Raw genomic sequence first — 19,097 nt, forward strand, 5'->3', positions numbered from 1 at the left:
TTCTGTTTCTAAGAAACAGCAAACCCCAAACTGAGCGTGAGATGGGAGACTTTGCTGTTCCCTCCTGCTGTAACTCAAGGAGCTCTGGTTTCCCCTGTACTTGCTGCGTAGCCAGGACTATTTTGGTAAGGATCCATGAGTGGGGACGCGGGGACGTGCTGAAGGATGTCACTGGAGGAAGATCGTGTCCTCATCCTGCTTCACTGGTGAGAAACTGGCCTGGTGATACTGGGGATTACTGGCAGAAAGTGAGAGTAGAGGCGAGTTGCTGGCGTAGCTCTCTCCTCGGTTACCACGTGGTGTATAATTCCTCTGGGATAAACGTACAGTGTAAATCAGGACAGAGGGGGCCGGGTGGGCAGCTCACCTCCAGCCTCTGCTCAGCCACGGCTGCCATTCCTCCTCCTCCTAGTTGGGCTTAGAACATGTTGGTGAGGTTGGAGTAAACTTGATTTGCCCACAGGGTTCCCAGCTCTGTCACCCCACGGGGACACTTTCACCAGTGCTGGTGCAGCCCTGTGCTGTTCTTCTGTCCTGAGAATCAGATTCCTGTCACCACCCTCTGTTCCTGTTGCTGTGAGCTCCTGGGATAATTCCAGCCTTCCCACTCCCCACCCCACTGTACCCACAGCAGCCCTTGGATTTTTGTCAGCTCGTGCATCAGCTTCTGGACAACATTGAGTTTGGAGAGTGGGGGCAAAGAAACACTTTTATCTGCTCCTTGTGCTCACTCTTCTCTGCAGTCGTGCTCTGGAGGATGTGAACTTAAAAGTATTTGCTGATTGTGGCTAATATTCCTTTTTTTATGGCAGTAAAAATATCCTTTCCTTTTAGGAAAGGATACTTTCAGTAACATGCTAGCAGCTTCCAGTGCCTTAAGGGGCTACAAGAAACCTGGAGAGGGGCTTTGGACAAGGGCCTGTAGGGACAGGACAAGGGGAATGGCTTTAACCTGCCAGAGGGGAGATTGAGATGAGCTCTTAGGACTATTGTGGTTCCTGGGCATCTCATGAGGAATGGAAAGGCTCTGTCAGGCAAGGGAAGAGTTTTGGGGCTGGGATGTGCAGGAGATGGCTGTGGTCCTCCACATCTGCTGCAGCTGAATGCTTGGGGTGTCACAGGCAATGGGACTATCAGCAATAGCCCTAAATGAGGGGGTTGTGAAGCACTGAGTTCATTTTAAATCCAGGGGTTGAAGTGGTCTGAACACGTATGTAGCGTGTTCTGGGAAATTCAAGTGACAGGAAGAACAAGAAGTGATTTCCCATTCTTGCTGCTTTTAGAGTGTGTCTGATCAGCCTGGGAATGCTTCTCAACCTGAGAACGTTGCAGGCCCTGAGATGGGAAGCCCGGAGGGGGAAGTACCTGTCCAGGCAGTGTGAGTACCGGAGCTGCTGAGATCCTGGTGGATGGACACTCAGCAGAGGTGGGCTATAAACAGTCCAAGGTCTGCACAGCCTCCAATTGCTGTTGGCAATGAAGACATGGGGAGGAGGGAGGGAGTCTTTAGGATCTTGCTGTATTTCACAAGCCAGGAAATACCTGTTTGGAATTCTCTTGCCACTGTTTTGCGCTTGCATGTCAGGATAGTATTACCCAGGCCATGCGCGTACCTCCTGGGGTGGATGCTGCTCTGGCCCTCGTTTCTCGGGCGCAGCACTCTGTTCTCTGTGATTCTGCTGCAGGTGGAATCCGTGGTGATGGTTTAGAGGGAAGGAGCACCGAAAATGGGGCTTATGTAACAGCACAAATTCAACATTCCAGCAGGAGCTCAGCGGGGACTGCGGAATTGAGGCCACCTCCGCTGCAGCGAGCGAGGGAGCTGGTGGGGAGTGACGGGAGAGGGTTTGTGTGTGGCAGCAGCAGCGGAAGGCAAGGGGAAGACTGGCAGAATCATGGAATCCCAGGATCCCAGCCTGTTTGGGTTGAAGGGAGCTTAAAGCTCAACTCCCTGCCACGGGCAGGGACACCTTCCACTAGAGCAGGTTGCTCCAAGCCCCTGTGTCCAACCTGGCCTTGAACACTGCCAGGGATGGGGCAGCCACAGCTCCTCTGGGCACCCTGTGCCAGCGCCTCAGCACCCTCACAGGGAAGAGCTTCTGCCTCAGAGCTCATCTCAGTCTCCCCTCTGGCAGGTTAAAGCCATTCCCCTTGGCCTGTCCCTCCAGGCCCTTGTCCAAAGCCCCTCTCCAGCTTTCCTGGAGCCCCTTTAGGCACTGGAGCTGCTCTAAGGTCTCCCCTGGAAAAAAGGCCCACTATTGTGTGTGGAGTGGTATTGGGGCAGCAGTCCTTGTTAGTATTGCAAATGTGTGGTGTACAAGTGGGGTTCAGATGTGGGATGGACAGTGATGTCCCAGCTCCACTGGATCTGCAGGACGTGCTCGTGCTCCTGCGCAATGGCACTGGTACATCCCCACCACCTCACTGTCCCGGCGGAGCAGGAGGAAGGGGGAATCCTGGTGCTCTGCTTCCTGAGGTGTCACCCTGCACTTGGGTGCTCTTGGCAGGTTGTGCTTCAATTCTTGGCACACTTTAGGGCTCCTAATGTACAGCTGCGGGAGCAGGCTGTGTGCTGTGAGCTGTGCCTGGGCCCACGGAGCTGCTCGTGGAGCAGTTTGGGCTCTGGTGCACTCAGGGTTACAGGTGAGGCTGTGTTAATAAACCCCCTAAAAATAACCCCTGAGCGTGACAGTGCAGAGGAGGGAAGGGGTGAGGAGCTGCAGCAGGAGGCTGGGGAGGAGCCACTGCCCCCACGCTGGTGCTCGGGAAGATGCTCCTGCTGGAGGAGGGGGATGGAATGTGCAGCACGAGGATGTTGGCTGATAACGGAGACCTGAGGTGCTGAGTGAGCACACGGTGAACTCGGGGTCTGTGGAGTGTCACTGTGATGTGTGGAACATCCTCAGTGAAAAGTTGTTTTCACAGCGGTCTCAAAGGAAAACTTCGATATTGACTTGAGGGACGTGGAGCTGTTGGGTGAGGCCAGAGGAGGCCCTGTAGCTGCTGCGAGGGCTGGAGCAGCTCTGCTCTGGAGCCAGGCTGAGAGAGCTGGGCTGGGGCAGCCTGGAGAAGAGAAGGCTCCTGAAGGGGACACCTTAGAGCAGCTCCAGTGCCTAAAGGGGCTCCAGGAAAGCTGGAGAGGGGCTTTGGACAAGGGCCTGTAGGGACAGGCCAAGGGGAATGGCTTTAACCTGCCAGAGGGGAGACTGAGATGAGCTCTGAGGCAGAAGCTCTTCCCTGTGAGGGTGCTGAGGCGCTGGCACAGACTTTTCCCAGAGAAGCTGTGGCTGCCCCATCCCTGGCAGTGTTCAAGGCCAGGTTGGACACAGGGGCTTGGAGCAACCTGCTCTAGTGGAAGGTGTCCCTGCCCGTGGCAGGGGGTTGGAGCTGGATGAGCTTTAAGGTCCCTTCAACCCAAACCAGGCTGGGATTCTGTGATTCTCTGATGACTGCAAACCACTGGTGTGGGGAGTTGCTCTGGGGTGGGTTCAACCATCTGTTCAGCTCCTGACGTTCCTCTTCCATTGCACAAGCAGACAACCTTGTCACTCAGTCACCAAAAGAGGTGGATGTGTGTGAGCAGCTCTAGGTCTGTGAAGGTTGTATGGGAGCAGCTCACGTCTTTGCTGGCCTTGGTGAGCCATCCTGGTGCTCGTCCCACTGTCTGCCTTGTCCTTTGGAGAGCGGGTGCAGATGAACATTCCCAGCTTGTCACTAAGGAATTGTGTCTGTGGCTCTCTCCAGGCCTGCGTTCTGCATATTCCCTGAGATCTTAAAAATCCCTGTTCCTGCGTTGGTGGCAGAGTGGGAAGGATGATCCGTGCCATTCCTTCCCTGCTGTTCTGGCTAATATTAGCTTCATTTGTCATTTTGGTATTGTTAAAACCAGAGTTGGGATGAAAGTCAGTGCAGATGGCCCCTTGTACTGACCACCAGTGCTGGGGTGCTGGGTTTAGTGCTCTGCCTGGGTTGAAGTTTAACTTGCTGCTGTACATGTAGCTCTGCGTGGTTGAGGTCCATGACCTGCTCGCACACCCCAGCTCTCGCTGCCTCTCGTGCCTTGAGCTCTTGCCAAGTGCTGAGGATGGATGGTTGTTACATGTTGAAGCCAGGCCAGTTTCACCTGTAGGGAGTTTTTAATGCAGTTTTTAGAATCCCAGAATCCCAGCGTGGTTTGGGATGAAGGGACCTTAAAGCTCCTCCAGCTCCAACCCCTGCCACAGGCAGGGACACCTTCCACTAGAGCAGGTTGCTCCAAGCCCCTGTGTCCAACCTGGCCTTGAACACTGCCAGGGATGGGGCAGCCACAGCTTCTCTGGGCACCCTGTGCCAGCGCCTCAGCACCCTCACAGGGAAGAGCTTCTGCCTCAGAGCTCATCTCAATCTCCCCTCTGGCAGGTTAAAGCCATTCCCCTTTGTCCAAAGCTCCACGTCCCTCTTGTGCTGTTGCCCCAGAGCTGGATCAGGACTGCAGGGGGGGTCTCCCCAGAGCGCAGCAGAGGGGCAGGATCCCCTCCCTGACCTGCTGCTCACGCTCTGGGGGTGCAGCCCAGCACACGGGGGGGTTCTGGGCTCCAGGCACACAGTGTGGGTCATGGGGAGCTTCTCCTCAGTAGGTTCTGTCATGGGGATTTTCATCCCTGGGAGCTCCAGGGGGAGCGTTTCCAGCTCACGTCAGCACTTCACTGGATTTCAGTGTTATTTTTAGGCCTCTGAAACTCCCAAGTGCTTTTTTTCTAACTGGCACGGAAAAAGCCAGTTGGAGGAAACTCAGTTTTGACCTGACAATAACAATAGTTACTGATTAGAAATGAGTCAGTCTGGGATGAGTCTGTGATGAGATGAAAGCTGATCCCTTCAGGAAGCCTTCAGCACGTCCCTGAGGGCTGGCTGGGCAGCGAGGCGGGCGGCAGAGCCGTCCCACACCGAGCAGTGGAGGACGGGAAGGAATCCCTTCTGGAGTGTGGGTTGTGTCCATTGGAGCAAGTCAGCTCCTGCTCTACACCCCCTGTACCAGCACCTCAGCACCCTCACAGAGAAGAACTTCTGCCTCAGAGCTCATCTCAGTCTCCCCTCTGGCAGGTTAAAGCCATTCCCCCTTGTCCTGGCCCTACAGGCCCTGATGACGAGGGTGCTGTGATGCAGGATGCAGCAGAGGGTTGCTGGTGGTTTGCTCCGTGCTCTATGCCAAAGCAGGATAGCAGGAGTGGGTTGTCCTCTCCTGGCACCCTCTTCCATGAAGTCCTGACTCCCGTGAACACTCATTAGGATTTGCTCTGAGGCTCTCCAGCTCCTGCATAGGTGATGTCCCTGCAGAGAGCCCAGTGCTGAAGGTGTTTGTTTGCCTGTGCTTGATGAAGGATGACTTCCAGGAGAGGGGTTTGGCAGCCAGACCCTGCTCCAATGCTCTCCATGGGGTAGGAGAGTCAGCTCCCATGGGGGGGAAGAGCTGCTACTCCTGCCCCAGCATCTCAGCTCTCTCCTCGGGCCCCGGTTGGCTGCGGGTGCTCACGGCCCATGGGGACCCCGTGAGGACATCGGAACAGCGCACACTGAGCTGCCGGGGTGGACACGGCTCCTCCAGCCGGGCTGTGCTGGCATCTTGTGGTGCTTTGTGCTCTTGCAGCGCCTGGCTCCTGGCGTTGGAATCGGCTTGGATGCTGACAGATGCTCCTTTGGGATCCAGCTTGGGAAACGGATGGTTCTTGTTGAGTTGAGGAGTCTTTCAGTTCAAATGAACACGCTGGGAAGTGAAGGTCAGCAGTGAGAGGGTAGGATGGTTCTGTCTAGGTCTTGGTTTTATTGCAAGGAAATCTTTCTTGGGTAGTAATGTGTGGCCTCCTCCACTGGCTCCATTGGTGAGAGGTGGGATGGATGGATGGATGGATGGATGGATGGATGGATGGATGGATGGATGGATGGATGCAGTGCTGCTTCTGCCAGGCAGCAGTGGAGGGGTGCCTGCTGGGGGTCCCAGCCCTGCTGGGCTGAGCCTGTTGCACCCACCTTCCCTCGGGAAGGGAATGGGGTTGTGGCAGGAATTGGGGCTTTAGCTGAGGTGATGGGGTGCCCATGGGGCTGGGTTAGTTGCTGGGGAGCTTTGCATGTGGCTTCAGCCCTGCAGGGAGGGAAGAGACACGAAGCCCCACAGGAGGTGAGGGCTGGTGGCACTTCAGGATGTGGTGCAGTCCCAGTTCCTGCAGTCAGGAATGCCAGCAGCTTCACTTGCACAGCTCTAACTGATTGCAAATGGCTTCTCTTTATATCTGCAGTTGATAACTCTCCTTTCCCTGCCACGTAACGGCACTGCACTGCCATGCACCAACCCATAGGTGAAGCTCAGTGCTCCCTGGGGTTTGTGGTGGTGACACAAGCCAAAATGTCCCACTGGGAGAGCACCGAGGCTGGCAGGAGCTGGAGCTGGCTCGGGGCTGTGTGGTGAGTGCCCCATCCCTGGCAGTGATGGGGCATTCACAGGGGCTTGGAGCAACCTGCTCTAGTGGAAGGTGTCCCTGCCCGTGGCAGGGGTTGGAGCTGGAGGAGCTTTAAGGTCCCTTCCAGCCCAAACCAGGCTGGGATTGTGTGAAGTAAGGACACAGGGTCAGCATCAACCCTGCAGTTACCATCAGGCCTCCCAGAACAGGGATTTTTAAGATCTCGGGGAGTACACACTGCAGGCCTGGAGAGAGCCACGGACACAATTCCTTGGTGACAAGCTGGGAATGTTCAACTGCACCCGCTCTCCAGAGGACAAGGCAAACAGTGGGATGAGCACCAGGATGGCTCACCCAGACGTCTGGGGCGTTGTGAGGAACACCCAGCATTCTAGGAAGAGTATTAAAGTAAAATGGTAATTAAGATCTAAAGGAAGGAAGCAGGTTATGGAGCTGTAATGGTGCCTCCCAACACGCTGGAGGTTTCTACATGCTAGGGGAAGGGTGGCCCTTTCTTGCTTGTGTCTGCAGGGGGCAGAGATGGTCCCTTCAGTCTGGAGCAAGAAAATCACTTGGCTGTTGGGAATAACTACCTCCCTGCCTACAAATGAATTCTAGAGCAGGGACATGTGGAAGCAGCGTTTTCAGGGCAGGGTTTGACAGGTTGGTGTCAGGATAACTCTATTATACCAGAATCGTTATTAATGAGTGCATTGTACAGGGTTCCACCGCGTGCAGAAGCCCCCAGAGTTATTTGAAGGCGCTTTGTCATGCTGGCTCCTGTATCGTTTGAAGTGAGGACTTGAAATGTGATGAGGAGCCCGTCCCTGTGTGGCTGCTGTTGCTCTCTGAAGCCCCAGGAGAGGCCTCTTCCAAACCCACATAGCTGGAATGTCCTAAGTTCCTGTTTTCCCTGAGCCCGTTCCGTGCCTGCCGTGTGCTGGGGCAGTGCGGGACACGGAGAGGAGGAGGAGGGAAAGGAGGAGGAGGAAGAGGAGAAGGAGGAGGCATCTCCCAGCCCCGAGTGCGGGGGAATGAGATCTGCGGAGAGGAGAGGGAACGGGAAGGGAAGCAATGAGGATATGGAGCCTGCAGAGAGCATCCCAGGGGAACCATCGCCTCCGGTCGGAGCCCTCTGGCTGTGATCTCCCAGCACACGTCCCCTCGTCGCGGAGCCGCAGCCTCCCGAGCCCTGGATGAGGAGGAGGTGCTGTGGGAAGCGCAGTATGTAATCCCATAAAGACAGCCTGTAACAGGGGAGGGGAGGGCTAGGCTCTGGAATGCTGGTGCTGGCTGAGTGCTGGGGCTTGCAGCTTGTGGGGCTGTGCTCCTTTCGGGTGTGCAGTGGGGGTGAAAGTGTTTGGGAGAGACCTTGAAGTTGGTTTCATGCTTAAACTAATGTATAAGTTCATAAAGCGATGACTCTCCCCAGGTGTGAGAGGTCTTCAGAGCTTGCAGAGGCACAGCAGGTCCTTGCGTGGGGCAGCCCTTCCTCCCCACTGCAGCCAGCACTGCTTTCTGCACCTCAACCAGGGAGAAGGTGTTTCAACTGCTACAAACAAAGTGTTTCTGATGGGTTTTTAATGGATGAGCTTGAGTTTGAGTTGTTCTAGTGCCACCAACCCAGCTGGAGCTCTGGAATTCTAAATTCATCTGATGTTTTAGGGGTTGGTTTGGGAGGTGGATGTGGCGCAGCTATAAAGATGCTCCAAAATTAAGGACTATGGATGCTTTCAGGATGAGTTGAATAATAATGGTAAGAAAAGGAAATGTCACACTAAAGAGCAGAGACCTTGGAGCTGTGGTGGGGCTCTGTGGCAGTGGTCATGCTTGGGAGCAGGAAACCAGAAAACAGTTGAAGTGTCTCCACTTCAGTTTTGCAGTTGGACAAAGGAGTCAGACTAAAACCAAACTACATCCTCATCCCACCATTCCTGCCTGGTTTGCTTCCACACCAAGTGGTTGGAAGGTGGAAGCATCAAGGGAAGGGGTGTGTTTTACTACCTGATACAGTTGTCTGCAAACAGAATGATTTGGTATTGCCACTAGAGCCTGAGGCTAGAGCTAGTGGTCTGGGAGGCAGCGCGTGTCCCTTGGGACGCCTGCATGTGCCACAGGGAGATGGAATTTCCTCCTCTGGCTCCTTTCATTCATCATGCCAATCCTGGTGTTTCCCTGCCTCCCTCAGCCAGCCCTGCGTGACCAAACCCTTTCCCACCTTTGACTCACGGACTGACTTTCCTCTTGCTCAGCATGAAGTTAATGTCATGGTTTGAGTATTTCTTGTAGAAAGCAAGAAGACATTTCATCCTGACGTCTGGAGAGGGGCTTTGGGCAGGGGCCTGTAGGGACAGGCCAAGGGGAATGGCTTTAACCTGCCAGAGGGGAGATTGAGGTGAGCTCTGAGGCAGAAGCTCTTCCCTGTGAGGGTGCTGAGGCGCTGGCACAGGGTGCCCAGAGAAGCTGTGGCTGCCCCATCCCTGGCAGTGTTCAAGGCCAGGTTGGACACAGGGGCTTGGAGCAACCTGCTCTAGTGGAAGGTGTCCCTGCCCGTGGCAGGGGTTGGAACTGGAGGAGCTTTAAGCTCCCTTCCAACACAAACCAGGCTGGGGTTTTGTGAGTATATGAGATGTGTATCTCTGTGTGCGTGCGTGTGTATGTGTGTCTCTCTCGGGGTGTACATATACACACACTGATGTGTAGACAGAGATATATTGGCTCTGATCTTAGTGTCAGACACAGATCCTGGCTCACCTGGTTCTTGGAGCTGATAACAGAAATGGGAGTGATGGTTTTGGCCTAAACCCCACCAAGGCCTCTCCCTCCAGTTAAAACTTGCTGTTCTCCTGTTGGTTGTGGCTTTTCCCCCTTGACAAGCAGCTGGTTCTTCCCCAAAGCATGATCAGATCTGCAGACAAGGGAGTAAATGTTTCTGCATGCATGTGCATTGCCAGCCTGGGGTTTCCCTGCCTCCAAGGCGTAGTGTGGCAATAGCTTGTTTTTTCCAGGGTTTGTCCCTTTTCCACCCAGGATCTTGCAGAGTTCCTGCCTCTTGTTTAAGGTACAGATACACAGAGAGCAGTCACAGTTTAGAAGATGGGCTATGAGGCTTTCTCTCTTTGCCATAAGATTCTTTCAGTACAGCTAAAGAGGGAGACAACTACAAGTATGAGCTCTTACTATGTGTTGGTCCTTGCCAGTGGGTGGTCTCCAGCATCCCATGCTGTGGCTGTGTGTGTTACTGCCCATCACGTTGAATTTCCCTCTACAGCTGCCTGACAGGAGGATGGAGCCAGGAGGGGGCTGGTCTCTGCTCCCGAGGAACAAGGGATGGGACAAGAGGAAATGGCCTCAAGCTGCACCAGGGGAGGTTTAGATGGAGCTGAGGAACAATTCCTTCCCCAAAGGGTGCTCAGGCATTGGAACAGGCTGCCCAGGGCAGGGCTGGAGGCACCGGCCCTGCAAGTGTTCACACAGGGTGTAGCTGAGGCCTCAGTGCCATGGGTTAGTGGTGGCCTTGGCAGTGCTGGGGAAGGGTTGGGCTGGATGAGCTTGAAGGGCTTTTCCAACCTGGTTAATTCTGTGATTCTATGAATTGTGATTTATGCCACATTTCCCTCAGGAACGTGCTCAAATCCCCCAGACCTGTAAAATGGGAAAGGTTGGGAAAATCCAATCATCCCACTGCGGAGGGGTGAGAAAATAGACCTCAGGATCCATGTGGTTGTGAAAGCTCAGAGGTTTTGTTCGTGAGCTGCAGGGGAATGGAAACAGCGGCGTGAGGAAAATGTATAATGAAGTTTCAGCTACAAATAAAGAAATTCTGATGTATATTTTAAGCAAAGGGCCTAAAAATAACCTCCAGCAGCATTTAAAGGGACAAGCCTCCAAATACCATCTTCACCCCCAAAGGAGCATCCCTTTGGTTTTCAGACTAAATATCCACCAGCATTGCTCCGGAGGCATCCCCAGCAACACCTCCCCTGGCCAGGACTCCTGCACTCCTGGTTTTCCTTTTTTCTCCCTTTTTTTGGGCAGGATGCTGCCTGTTTCTGGCAGGGAGGGAGTTAAGCCTGGCTCCGTGGTGCATGCTGGTAAGAGGGTGGTTTGATGGTTGCTGTGCTCTGCTGACAGCATGTGGCAAGCAGTGGTGATGGGCAGCGTGGAGCTGTAAGTGCGGCGCTGCGGCCGCCGGGCTGCTGCTGGATAAGGACATTTGGACGTTTTCATTTCTCCTTTCTTTCTTTTTCCCTTTTCCTCCATCCTAAAGCCACGAGCCATGTCGCACACAGCCTCTGCGAGAGCGGTCCCGCTGTGGGGATGAAGGGTAGGGGCTGCTGGGAGACGGGATCCATCCGCGCCTTCTGCAACGCTGCCTGCCTGAATAAATTTCACCAGGGTTAGTGGCATTCCCGGCATCCTCCCGCTGTGCCGCAGGGATCCGGCCCGGCCTGTGCTCCTCGGGAGTGATGGAGGGGCTGCTCCAGCGGGCATTCCTGGGATGATGGGGGGTGTTTAACCCCATACAGGAGCCCTGGGAGGCAGGGAGATACAGACCATGCCCCGCGCGGGTCCGTCGGTGGCATTTGCCTGGCAGCACGGGTGGGACTCTGGGGAATCACGTGCCGTGTCCTTCTGGGTTTGGTTTGAGGTTTATAACGTGTGCGGCAACTTGCTCCTTCTGCTTTATCAGGTGGTGTTAAAATCAGCTCTGGTTCAGATTTACTGCGTTTTCCTGCTGAGAGAGTTACATTTGATAGTAGATTGTTCTTTTCACGTGTCTGTAATAGCACAGAGAGGAATTGGTTGTTTTATCATGGGGAAAGTGGTTCTTGCTACAGCCTGGTCAGACCTGGTCGTGGTTTCAGTAAATCAGATAGATTTGCCTTAGTTAAAAGCAAAATGACTTTGCAGTTGAGGTGAAATGGGAGTTTCTTCTCTGTGAGGGCTGCTGAGGCACTTGGAGAGGGGCTTTGGACAAGGGCCTGTAGGGACAGGCCAAGGGGAATGGCTTTAACCTGCCAGAGGGGAGACTGAGATGAGCTCTGAGGCAGAAGCTCTTCCCTGTGAGGGTGCTGAGGCGCTGGCACAGACTTTTCCCAGAGAAGCTGTGGCTGCCCCATCCCTGGCAGTGTTCAAGGCCAGGTTGGACACAGGGGCTTGGAGCAACCTGCTCTAGTGGAAGGTGTCCCTGCCCGGGGCAGGGTTTGGAGCTGGAGCTTTAGGCTCCCTTCAACACAAAACAGGCTGTGATGATTCTGTGGGGATGTTGATGTGTTTGCACTGTAATCCACCCTGCCCATGCTGTAGCCTGATGTCCCAGGAGAGACAGAGATGTTCTCCAGGAGCACCTGAGTGGTGGTGAGCTGTAATTTCAGGCTGTGCACTCCAATCTCCCGTCTGTTAGTGCTCCTGAGGTTATTCCAGCCATTTCCCATTGCCAGTACCAGGAGAGCTCAGCTCTGTCCTTTATGGGGCAAGTGATGCTCTGCCCAGATCAGGGCTGCTCTGGGACAGAAATCCCTGTTTTGGCCATGCTGCTGAACACTTCGGGTCTGTTTTTCCTGGGTCGGATGCTGCGATGCAGCAGAACAGCTCTGGGGGGGGGCTCCTCTTTTCCAATTCGGACCACTTCTGTGTTGCTCGCTTGGTGAAGTGACCAAGCAAAACCAGGCTGCTCACAGCAAAGGAGAAGGGGTGATGGGGAGAAACGAGGGTTTGTAGGATGCTCTTGGCCTTCTTCTCTGCTGACACTGACAGCTCAGTCCTTACTGTGTTGTATTTCTATTGCTGTGGTGCCTAGAGGGCCTGTGCCTGCTGAACTGGGTGATGCACACCTGGACTTCCTCAGTGCTCACATCTAATTGTTGCTCCTTTACTGTAGTTTGGGATAATTAATAGGTTTAAGGAAGGAAAAGGGGCAAATTGGACAAAACAATTCTTTAGGAATCAAGTCAGTATCTCCTCCTACAGAAATCCATTAGGAATCATGTCACTTTGTCCTGTGTGGGTTTCATCTCGCCTCACACTGAGTGAGATCATATTATCTCCAGTGTTAAAAGCTGAAGCCTGATCTCTTGACCCAGTGCTGTCCTTGTTGTCAGCAAAGAACCAGCATCTCCAAGAGCTGTTCCCTTCCTCCCAAAATAGGTCACCTCTGACCCTGAGGGAAGTGTGGGGATGGATCTGCTCAGATTTGGCCATTCCATTTCTGGCTGCCCAAAGGTAGATGAGATCATAGAACAGTTTGGGTTGGAAGGGACCCTAAAGCTCATGTGGTCCAACCCCCCTGCAATGAGCAGGGACATCTTCAGCTGGAGATGGGTTATCCTGTCTTCTTTAGACACAAGTGTTAAGGTCACCACCACCCGTTTCCTTTTCCTCAGTGTGTGGTGTGGCTGGTCCCTGCGCAGTGGCAGCACGTCCCCGTCCTGCTCTCAAGCATCACTTCACAATAGGTTATTTTATCTGAATGTGATTTCCTTCCCCCAGAAAAGGCAAGGGCAGGAGAAAGGCAAGGAGGTCAAATCAAAACTCAAGTGATGGAGGGTTTACAGCAGGCTTCAGATGACAGGAAGAATAGAAAAGCTTTTCTGTCAAATCCCGGTTGTCCCTGTTCCTTTGGTTCTCTTTTCAAGCCCTTTCTCTAGCTGGGTGATGTAAGGACATGTGTGGAACAGGAGATGTGCTCACGCAGGCGCAGCACTTTATGTAACCAGGCTTCAGTGCAGAATAAAATGCCCAAAACCAGAATTATTCTCACAAAAAGCTGAAGCCAGCCTGGCTGCTGTTGTGTGGAAATGGAGGGTGGGGAGTGGTGAAGCTGTAATGGGGCATCAGGGAGACCTTGGGAACCACAAGGAGTGAACCCAGGGAGATGTCTCCCAAGGGTGTCTCAGGTTGGGTTGTTTCTGGTTTGGGACTGGGAAGGCACTAGGTGGCCTTGACACCTCTGCAGCAGTGAGTGGCACAGAGCACAAAGTGCTCTTTTTGTTCTATTCTTTTTGTCCCCCCCCAACAACTTTCTAATTCAGATATTCTGAGGGTTTTCCATAGTTCACAGAGTCACAGCCTGGTTTGGGTTGAAGAGACCTTGAAGCTCCTCCAGCTCCAACCCCTGCCATGGGCAGGGACACCTTCCACTAGAGCAGGTTGCTCCAAGCCCCTGTGTCCAACCTGGCCTTGAACACTGCCAGGGATGGGGCAGCCACAGCTTCTCTGGGCACCCTGTGCCAGCGCCTCAGCACCCTCACAGGGAAGAGCTTCTGCCTCAGAGCTCATCTCAGTCTCCCCTCTGGCAGGTTAAAGCCATTCCCCTTGGCCTGTCCCTACAGGCCCTTGTCCAAAGCCCCTCTCCGGGTTTCCTGGAGCCCCTTTAGGCCCTGGAGCTGCTCTAAGGTGTCCCCTTCAGGAGCCTTCTCTTCTCCAGGCTGCCCCAGCCCAGCTCTCTCAGCCTGGCTCCAGAGCAGAGCTGCTCCAGCCCTCGCAGCAGCTCCGGGGCCTCCTCTGGCCTCGCTCCAGCAGGTCCCTACTGAACAGTCTCTGCCCTTTCTCACTGTGTAACTGATGCCCTCTCCGCCCCTTTCCCCTTCATTTCTAGGGATCATGGGGGTGGTTCCTGCTTGGTGGGAGGAGGACGTGCCCCAAGGACATGCAGGTGCTGGTGGGTTTGGATGCACTGCCAGTGCTGGTGCTGCAGGATGGGTGCCAGAGCAGCTCAGCACAAGGCAGGAGATGTTCTCCTCCTTGGAGCTCATGGGCAGCAATCACTAATAATCTGGGCTTATTAGCGGTGGCTTAAATACAAAGCAGAGTGATTAGGGAGGAAGTGGCCACCCTGCCAGGCTGAGGGTGTGATTAGAGACCAGAAATGCACTTACAGAATTGGAGAGGAGCTGAGCTCCCAGCTCTGTCTGAATGGCTCTGCCAATAGAGGCCCTATGCACAGCAGAAATGGCATACTTTAGTTTTGTTCCTTTTCTACTGGGGAGGCTGCACTGAGCCAGCACAGCACAAGAAGATGCTTCATCACAGTGGCTGCCCTTCTCCGGTCCTTGCTCTTCCCCAGGCAAACCTGGACTGGGGGCTGCTGACAGGGGAGTGATTCCAGGGGTGAACTCCTGCTTTAGAGGATCTTTCTGCAGTAAATCATCCATAGTAGCTGATGTGTAAAGAGCAGCGTGTGACCCAGCCTCAGCAAGCTGCTGCCATCCTGCTTTGTGGTCCTGCAGAGCTGCTGCCCAGGCATCTGCTTGTAGCTCCTGGGGGTGTCAAAGCTGGCTTAGAAGTTGCTCGTGCAGCATCAAATGAACGTGGCTGTGAGAGGGAAGAGTTCAGTGTGGGGCTGGAGTTGTACTGGCTCCTCGCAGGGGTGGATGAACATCACGGGGCCTCAGAGGGCTTGCTGAGGCTCCCTGGTTGCCTGGCATGGGCTTGGGAGCTTAAGGGTGACTTTAATCTGTTGTGCTTCCCTGTGAGGGTGCTGAGGTGCTGGCACTGGGTGCCCAGAGAAGCTGTGGCTGCCCCATCCCTGGCAGTGTTCAAGGCCAGGTTGGACACAGGGGCTTGGAGCAACCTGCTCTAGTGGAAGGTGTCCCTGCCCGTGGCAGGGGGTTGGAGCTGGAGGAGCTTTCAGGTCTCTTCAACCCAAACCAGGCTGGGATTCTGTGAACTCTGAATGTGTGACGGAGCCCTGGCTTGAGTCTGTCACTGAGTGCAACTGCTGAAGTCACCTTTCCATCTGGAGGAACTGTGTTGCTAGGGCCCATTACTGATTGCTTGTGTCCCCTTCGAGCAGAACAGTACTTTGTGCACTGTCAGCTCTGGCCTCTTTGGAAAGTCTGGCTGCCCACCGAGTGCAAGGCAGGAGGGGAAGGAGCAGGGAAGGGGTTTGGACCCGTCCCCACATGTGTCTGTGAGGCTCCAGCCCACGGTGGGGTCTCAGCACTGCGCCCTCCCTGCGTTCCCTTCTCCCAGTGCAGGGTTGCTCTACACCCCATTGAGGTCTCTCACCTCTGTTTCCCTATAGCTTCCCCTTGCTCTCTGCTGGAAAAATCCTTCCCCAGGCTGGGAAAACCTTCCCTACAAAGGGGCTAACTGAGGGTTTGTCTTTCCCTCTGGTTCAAACCCTTATCAAGGCTGCCCCGGCTGTGGCGGCTGGTGTGCTCCGGGGCTTTGCCTGCCTGCAAGGACGAGAGGAACAGGATTGAAATCCAAAGGCAAACACAGTGGGAAGGGGGTGTCAGATGCCTTTTGGAGGCTGCTTGTGAGCCTCTTCCCCCTCCCCATGCCTGGAGCTTGGGCAGCAGAGCAAAGAGGCCGGGAGACTTCCAGGTCCTGCAGCATCCCTCCCTTGTCCCTTGGCGCTGGCGTGTCCTGACCTTTGGGAATTGGAAGAAGGTGGGTAACTTACACCCTCCCTGATCCTCTTACACACCAGTAAGCTGAGCATGGGTGGATTTAAATGCACATAAGGGCATGCTTTAATGGTGTTGTGGTTTATACCCAGTTGGGAACTCAGCACCAGCAGCTGCTCACTCTGCCCCAGGCAGGATGGGGAGAGAATTGGAAGGATGTAAAACCTACAGCCTGAGATAAGAACAGTTTAATAACTAAGGTACAATATACTACTACTAATGATAACGATAAGGAAAAAAACAGGCTGTGATATGGGGTGTCCAATGTGATTTTTGTCTTCAGCCCCTGCCATGAGTCTTTCCCTTTGCCCAGGGCTATGGAGATCAGGTGGGGCACCTTTGTTCACAGCTCAGGGAGGGGATTCTCCCCTTCTGCTGCGCTCTGAGGAGGCCCCCCCTGCAGTCCTGATCCAGCTCTGGGGCAACAGCACAGGAGGGACGTGGAGCTGCTGGAGCGAGGCCAGAGGAGGCCCCGGAGCTGCTGCGAGGGCTGGAGCAGCTCTGCTCTGAAGCCAGGCTGAGAGAGCTGGGCTAGGGCAGCCTGGAGAAGAGAAGGCTCCTGAAGGGGACACCTTAGAGCAGCTCCAGTGCCTAAAGGGGCTCCAGGAAACCTGGAGAGGGGCTTTGGACAAGGGCCTGTAGGGACAGGCCAAGGGGAATGGCTTTAACCTGCCAGAGGGGAGATTGAGATGAGCTCTGAGGCAGAAGCTCTTCCCTGTGAGGGTGCTGAGGCGCTGGCACAGACTTTTCCCAGAGAAGCTGTGGCTGCCCCATCCCTGGCAGTGTTCAAGGCCAGGTTGGACACAGGGGCTTGGAGCAACCTGCTCTAGTGGAAGGTGTCCCTGCCCGTGGCAGGGGTTGGAGCTGGAGGAGCTTCAAGGTCCCTTCCAACCCAAACCAGTCTGGGATTCTGTGATTCTATGAATCCCCTGGGAGTGCTCCTGCTCACAGCAAGGATGACATTCTCCTGTGAAGGATGGGAGCGTGTGTTTGCTGATGTGCCTCTCAGATGCTGTCCAGCTCCCAAGTCCCATCAGCACTGCCTTGGGTCGCTGGTGGATGTCAGGAGAGGCCTCACACTGCTGAAATCGTAGATAAACCTGAGGGTGGAAAATGTTTAAGCAGCATTAAAAATGGATGTTCAGTGACGCACTTGGGAGGACATCCAAGACCTCCGGTGGTTTTCCGTAGCTGCGTGCCAAGGTGCTGCTGCTGGTGTCTGTGGAAGAAGAGAGCATCACCCCACGGCCGCGGCGGTCACGTCTGTGGGTGTCTGCTCTGAAGACAACTCATGTCCTCCCAGATACTATGACGGTTCAGTGTTGTGCCATTGCTGATGCTCCTGCCTTGCTTCAGGCTGAGCAAGCTGCTCCTGCTCCTGCCTGCAGCCCATGCACAGACATGGGGACTTCTTCCCACACTCGTGGTGCCACCAGACTGTAGCATCGCCTGCATGTCAGTGCAGGGGAGCTGTGCGCATCCATAGTAACCACTGGATCCTAAAGGATTGAGTGACTTAATGGACAGACACAACTACCACAGGTTGTACAACCTGCTCTAGTGGAAGGTGTCCCTGCCTGTGGCGGGGGGTTGGAACTGGAGGAGCTTCAAGGTCCCTTCAACCCAAACACAGGTTGGGATTCTTTGATCATTGGCTCCTTTCCTGCTAACCTGTCTGGTGGGTTGGTTTGCTCTACACCATGTCTCCCATCCTATTTTGAGTTTAAACTCTGCCTTTTGGCGTGCCTAACCCACCTGTAACAGCTCAACCCAACCCATCCTAACAGCTATTGGAGTTGTTTAGGGGATTGGGTGATCAGAAGATCCTGTATGTGCTGGGAGGAGAATGATCACAGTCCAGATGAAGTGCAGCGTTTGCTACTGAGCCTTATTGACTGGTACCATCATCAGTTTTTAAGATGTTCAATAGCTGGACTGGGAATGCTGCAGTGGTTGTAACAGAAATCAGTTGTGCTTTCCCACTGCTTTGCTTTTCAAGAAAGAAGTCCTTTATGTGCATTCGTGGCCTGGCACGTCTGCTCTCCAGTCAGGCAGTTCTAGTAGATGCTGCCTAGGAGAGGAAGCTGACAACACAAGGTGGGTCAGAATTCATCCCTGCTGTAGCTTCACTGGTTCCAAGACCCTTACAGCAAGGGTAGCTCATGGTCCTGTGCTATAATGGGACACGTATTGTTTGCTCTGGATTTGTTCTGTGGAGCCCCATCACTTCGTTGGGGTCCTCCTGCCTCAGCTTGGCCCATCATCACCTTCCAGTGAATGTGACTTCAGGAGATGTCCCCGCTTGCCCCTGGCACCCACTATTTGCTGTTTTTTAAGCCTCCATGTGCTTGAACAGCTTTCCTTTGCATCAGCAGGGCTGGTGATAACTGGGAAGTGATCACCCGAGTTTGGAATGATTTATGGGTGATTATTTGCTGTGCTATTTTGGTGATTCATTTCCAACCTCATTCTTTGTAACCACAAAAGAACCTCCTGTGCCTGCAGCTGGGGGTGCTGCAAAACCCATCTATCTTCTGGCAGCCAGGCTGGACTATTAAATATAGATACCCATTTCCATTTAATATTCATAGCTATTAAAAGGGATGAAAGCAGATGTGTCTTCTAGAGCCAACGTGGAAATTGCTCTGGCTGAGCAATGATGGGCGGTCAGCGTTTCCAAGAGATCCAGATAATCCCAGGCAGGAAGGGCTAGTGTTTCTGAATCCCTGCCCTGGTGTCAGCAGGGACGCTGGTTGACGTTGGGATAAACAGGGAATCTCCTAAGGAGGTGGGATTGGTTTCTGTGGTATTTGCTTGTGGAAACATCTGTGAGGAGCGAGCGGTCGGGGGGTTGGCTGGGATTGCCACAGCAGGGGTTGGCTTGATGCTTGCTGCTCTCATGGACCTTCTCCACTCTGCTCTGGGAGGAGAAAAGGCTTTTACCAAATGAGTGTGGAATTTTTCATGTCTTTAGTTTCAAAACTCCAGGACAGATGTGGGGAAAGGCAGGAGAAGGTGCACAGGGGTGGAGCTGGGAAAAAGGAGGTTGAGGATGAAAAATTGGTGTTTTCCAGTAGTATTTTGCAGTTGGGCCATGTCCTGTCCATCCCATCCTTGTCCCACACTGTTTCTGTTCATCTTCTCCAAACCCAGCAAATGTGCCATGATTCCAGTGCCTAAAGGGGCTACGGGAGACCTGGAGAGGGGCTTTGGACAAGGGCCTGTAGGGACAGGACAAGGGGAATGG

General features: G+C 54.0%; 1 protein-coding gene across 3 annotated transcripts in view; it reads left to right on the forward strand.

Moving 5' to 3' along the window:
• OSBP2 (oxysterol binding protein 2) overlaps positions 1 to 19,097 on the forward strand; it is an 82,215-nt gene that overhangs the window by 27,699 nt on the left and 35,419 nt on the right. Inside the window, exon 1 of one of the 3 annotated variants that reach the window (XM_030501232.1) lies at positions 9,961 to 10,833. The exons of the other annotated variants lie outside the window; for them this stretch is intronic. Coding sequence (XP_030357092.1) covers positions 10,755 to 10,833 — 79 coding nt within the window. The 5' untranslated portion in view covers positions 9,961 to 10,754. Of the gene's footprint in view, positions 1 to 9,960; positions 10,834 to 19,097 lie in introns of those variants that run through there. 3 annotated transcript variants of the gene reach the window in all.

This window comes from Strigops habroptila, chromosome 11 (assembly GCF_004027225.2).
Source record: "Strigops habroptila isolate Jane chromosome 11, bStrHab1.2.pri, whole genome shotgun sequence".
NCBI classification, from domain to species: domain Eukaryota; kingdom Metazoa; phylum Chordata; class Aves; order Psittaciformes; family Psittacidae; genus Strigops; species Strigops habroptila.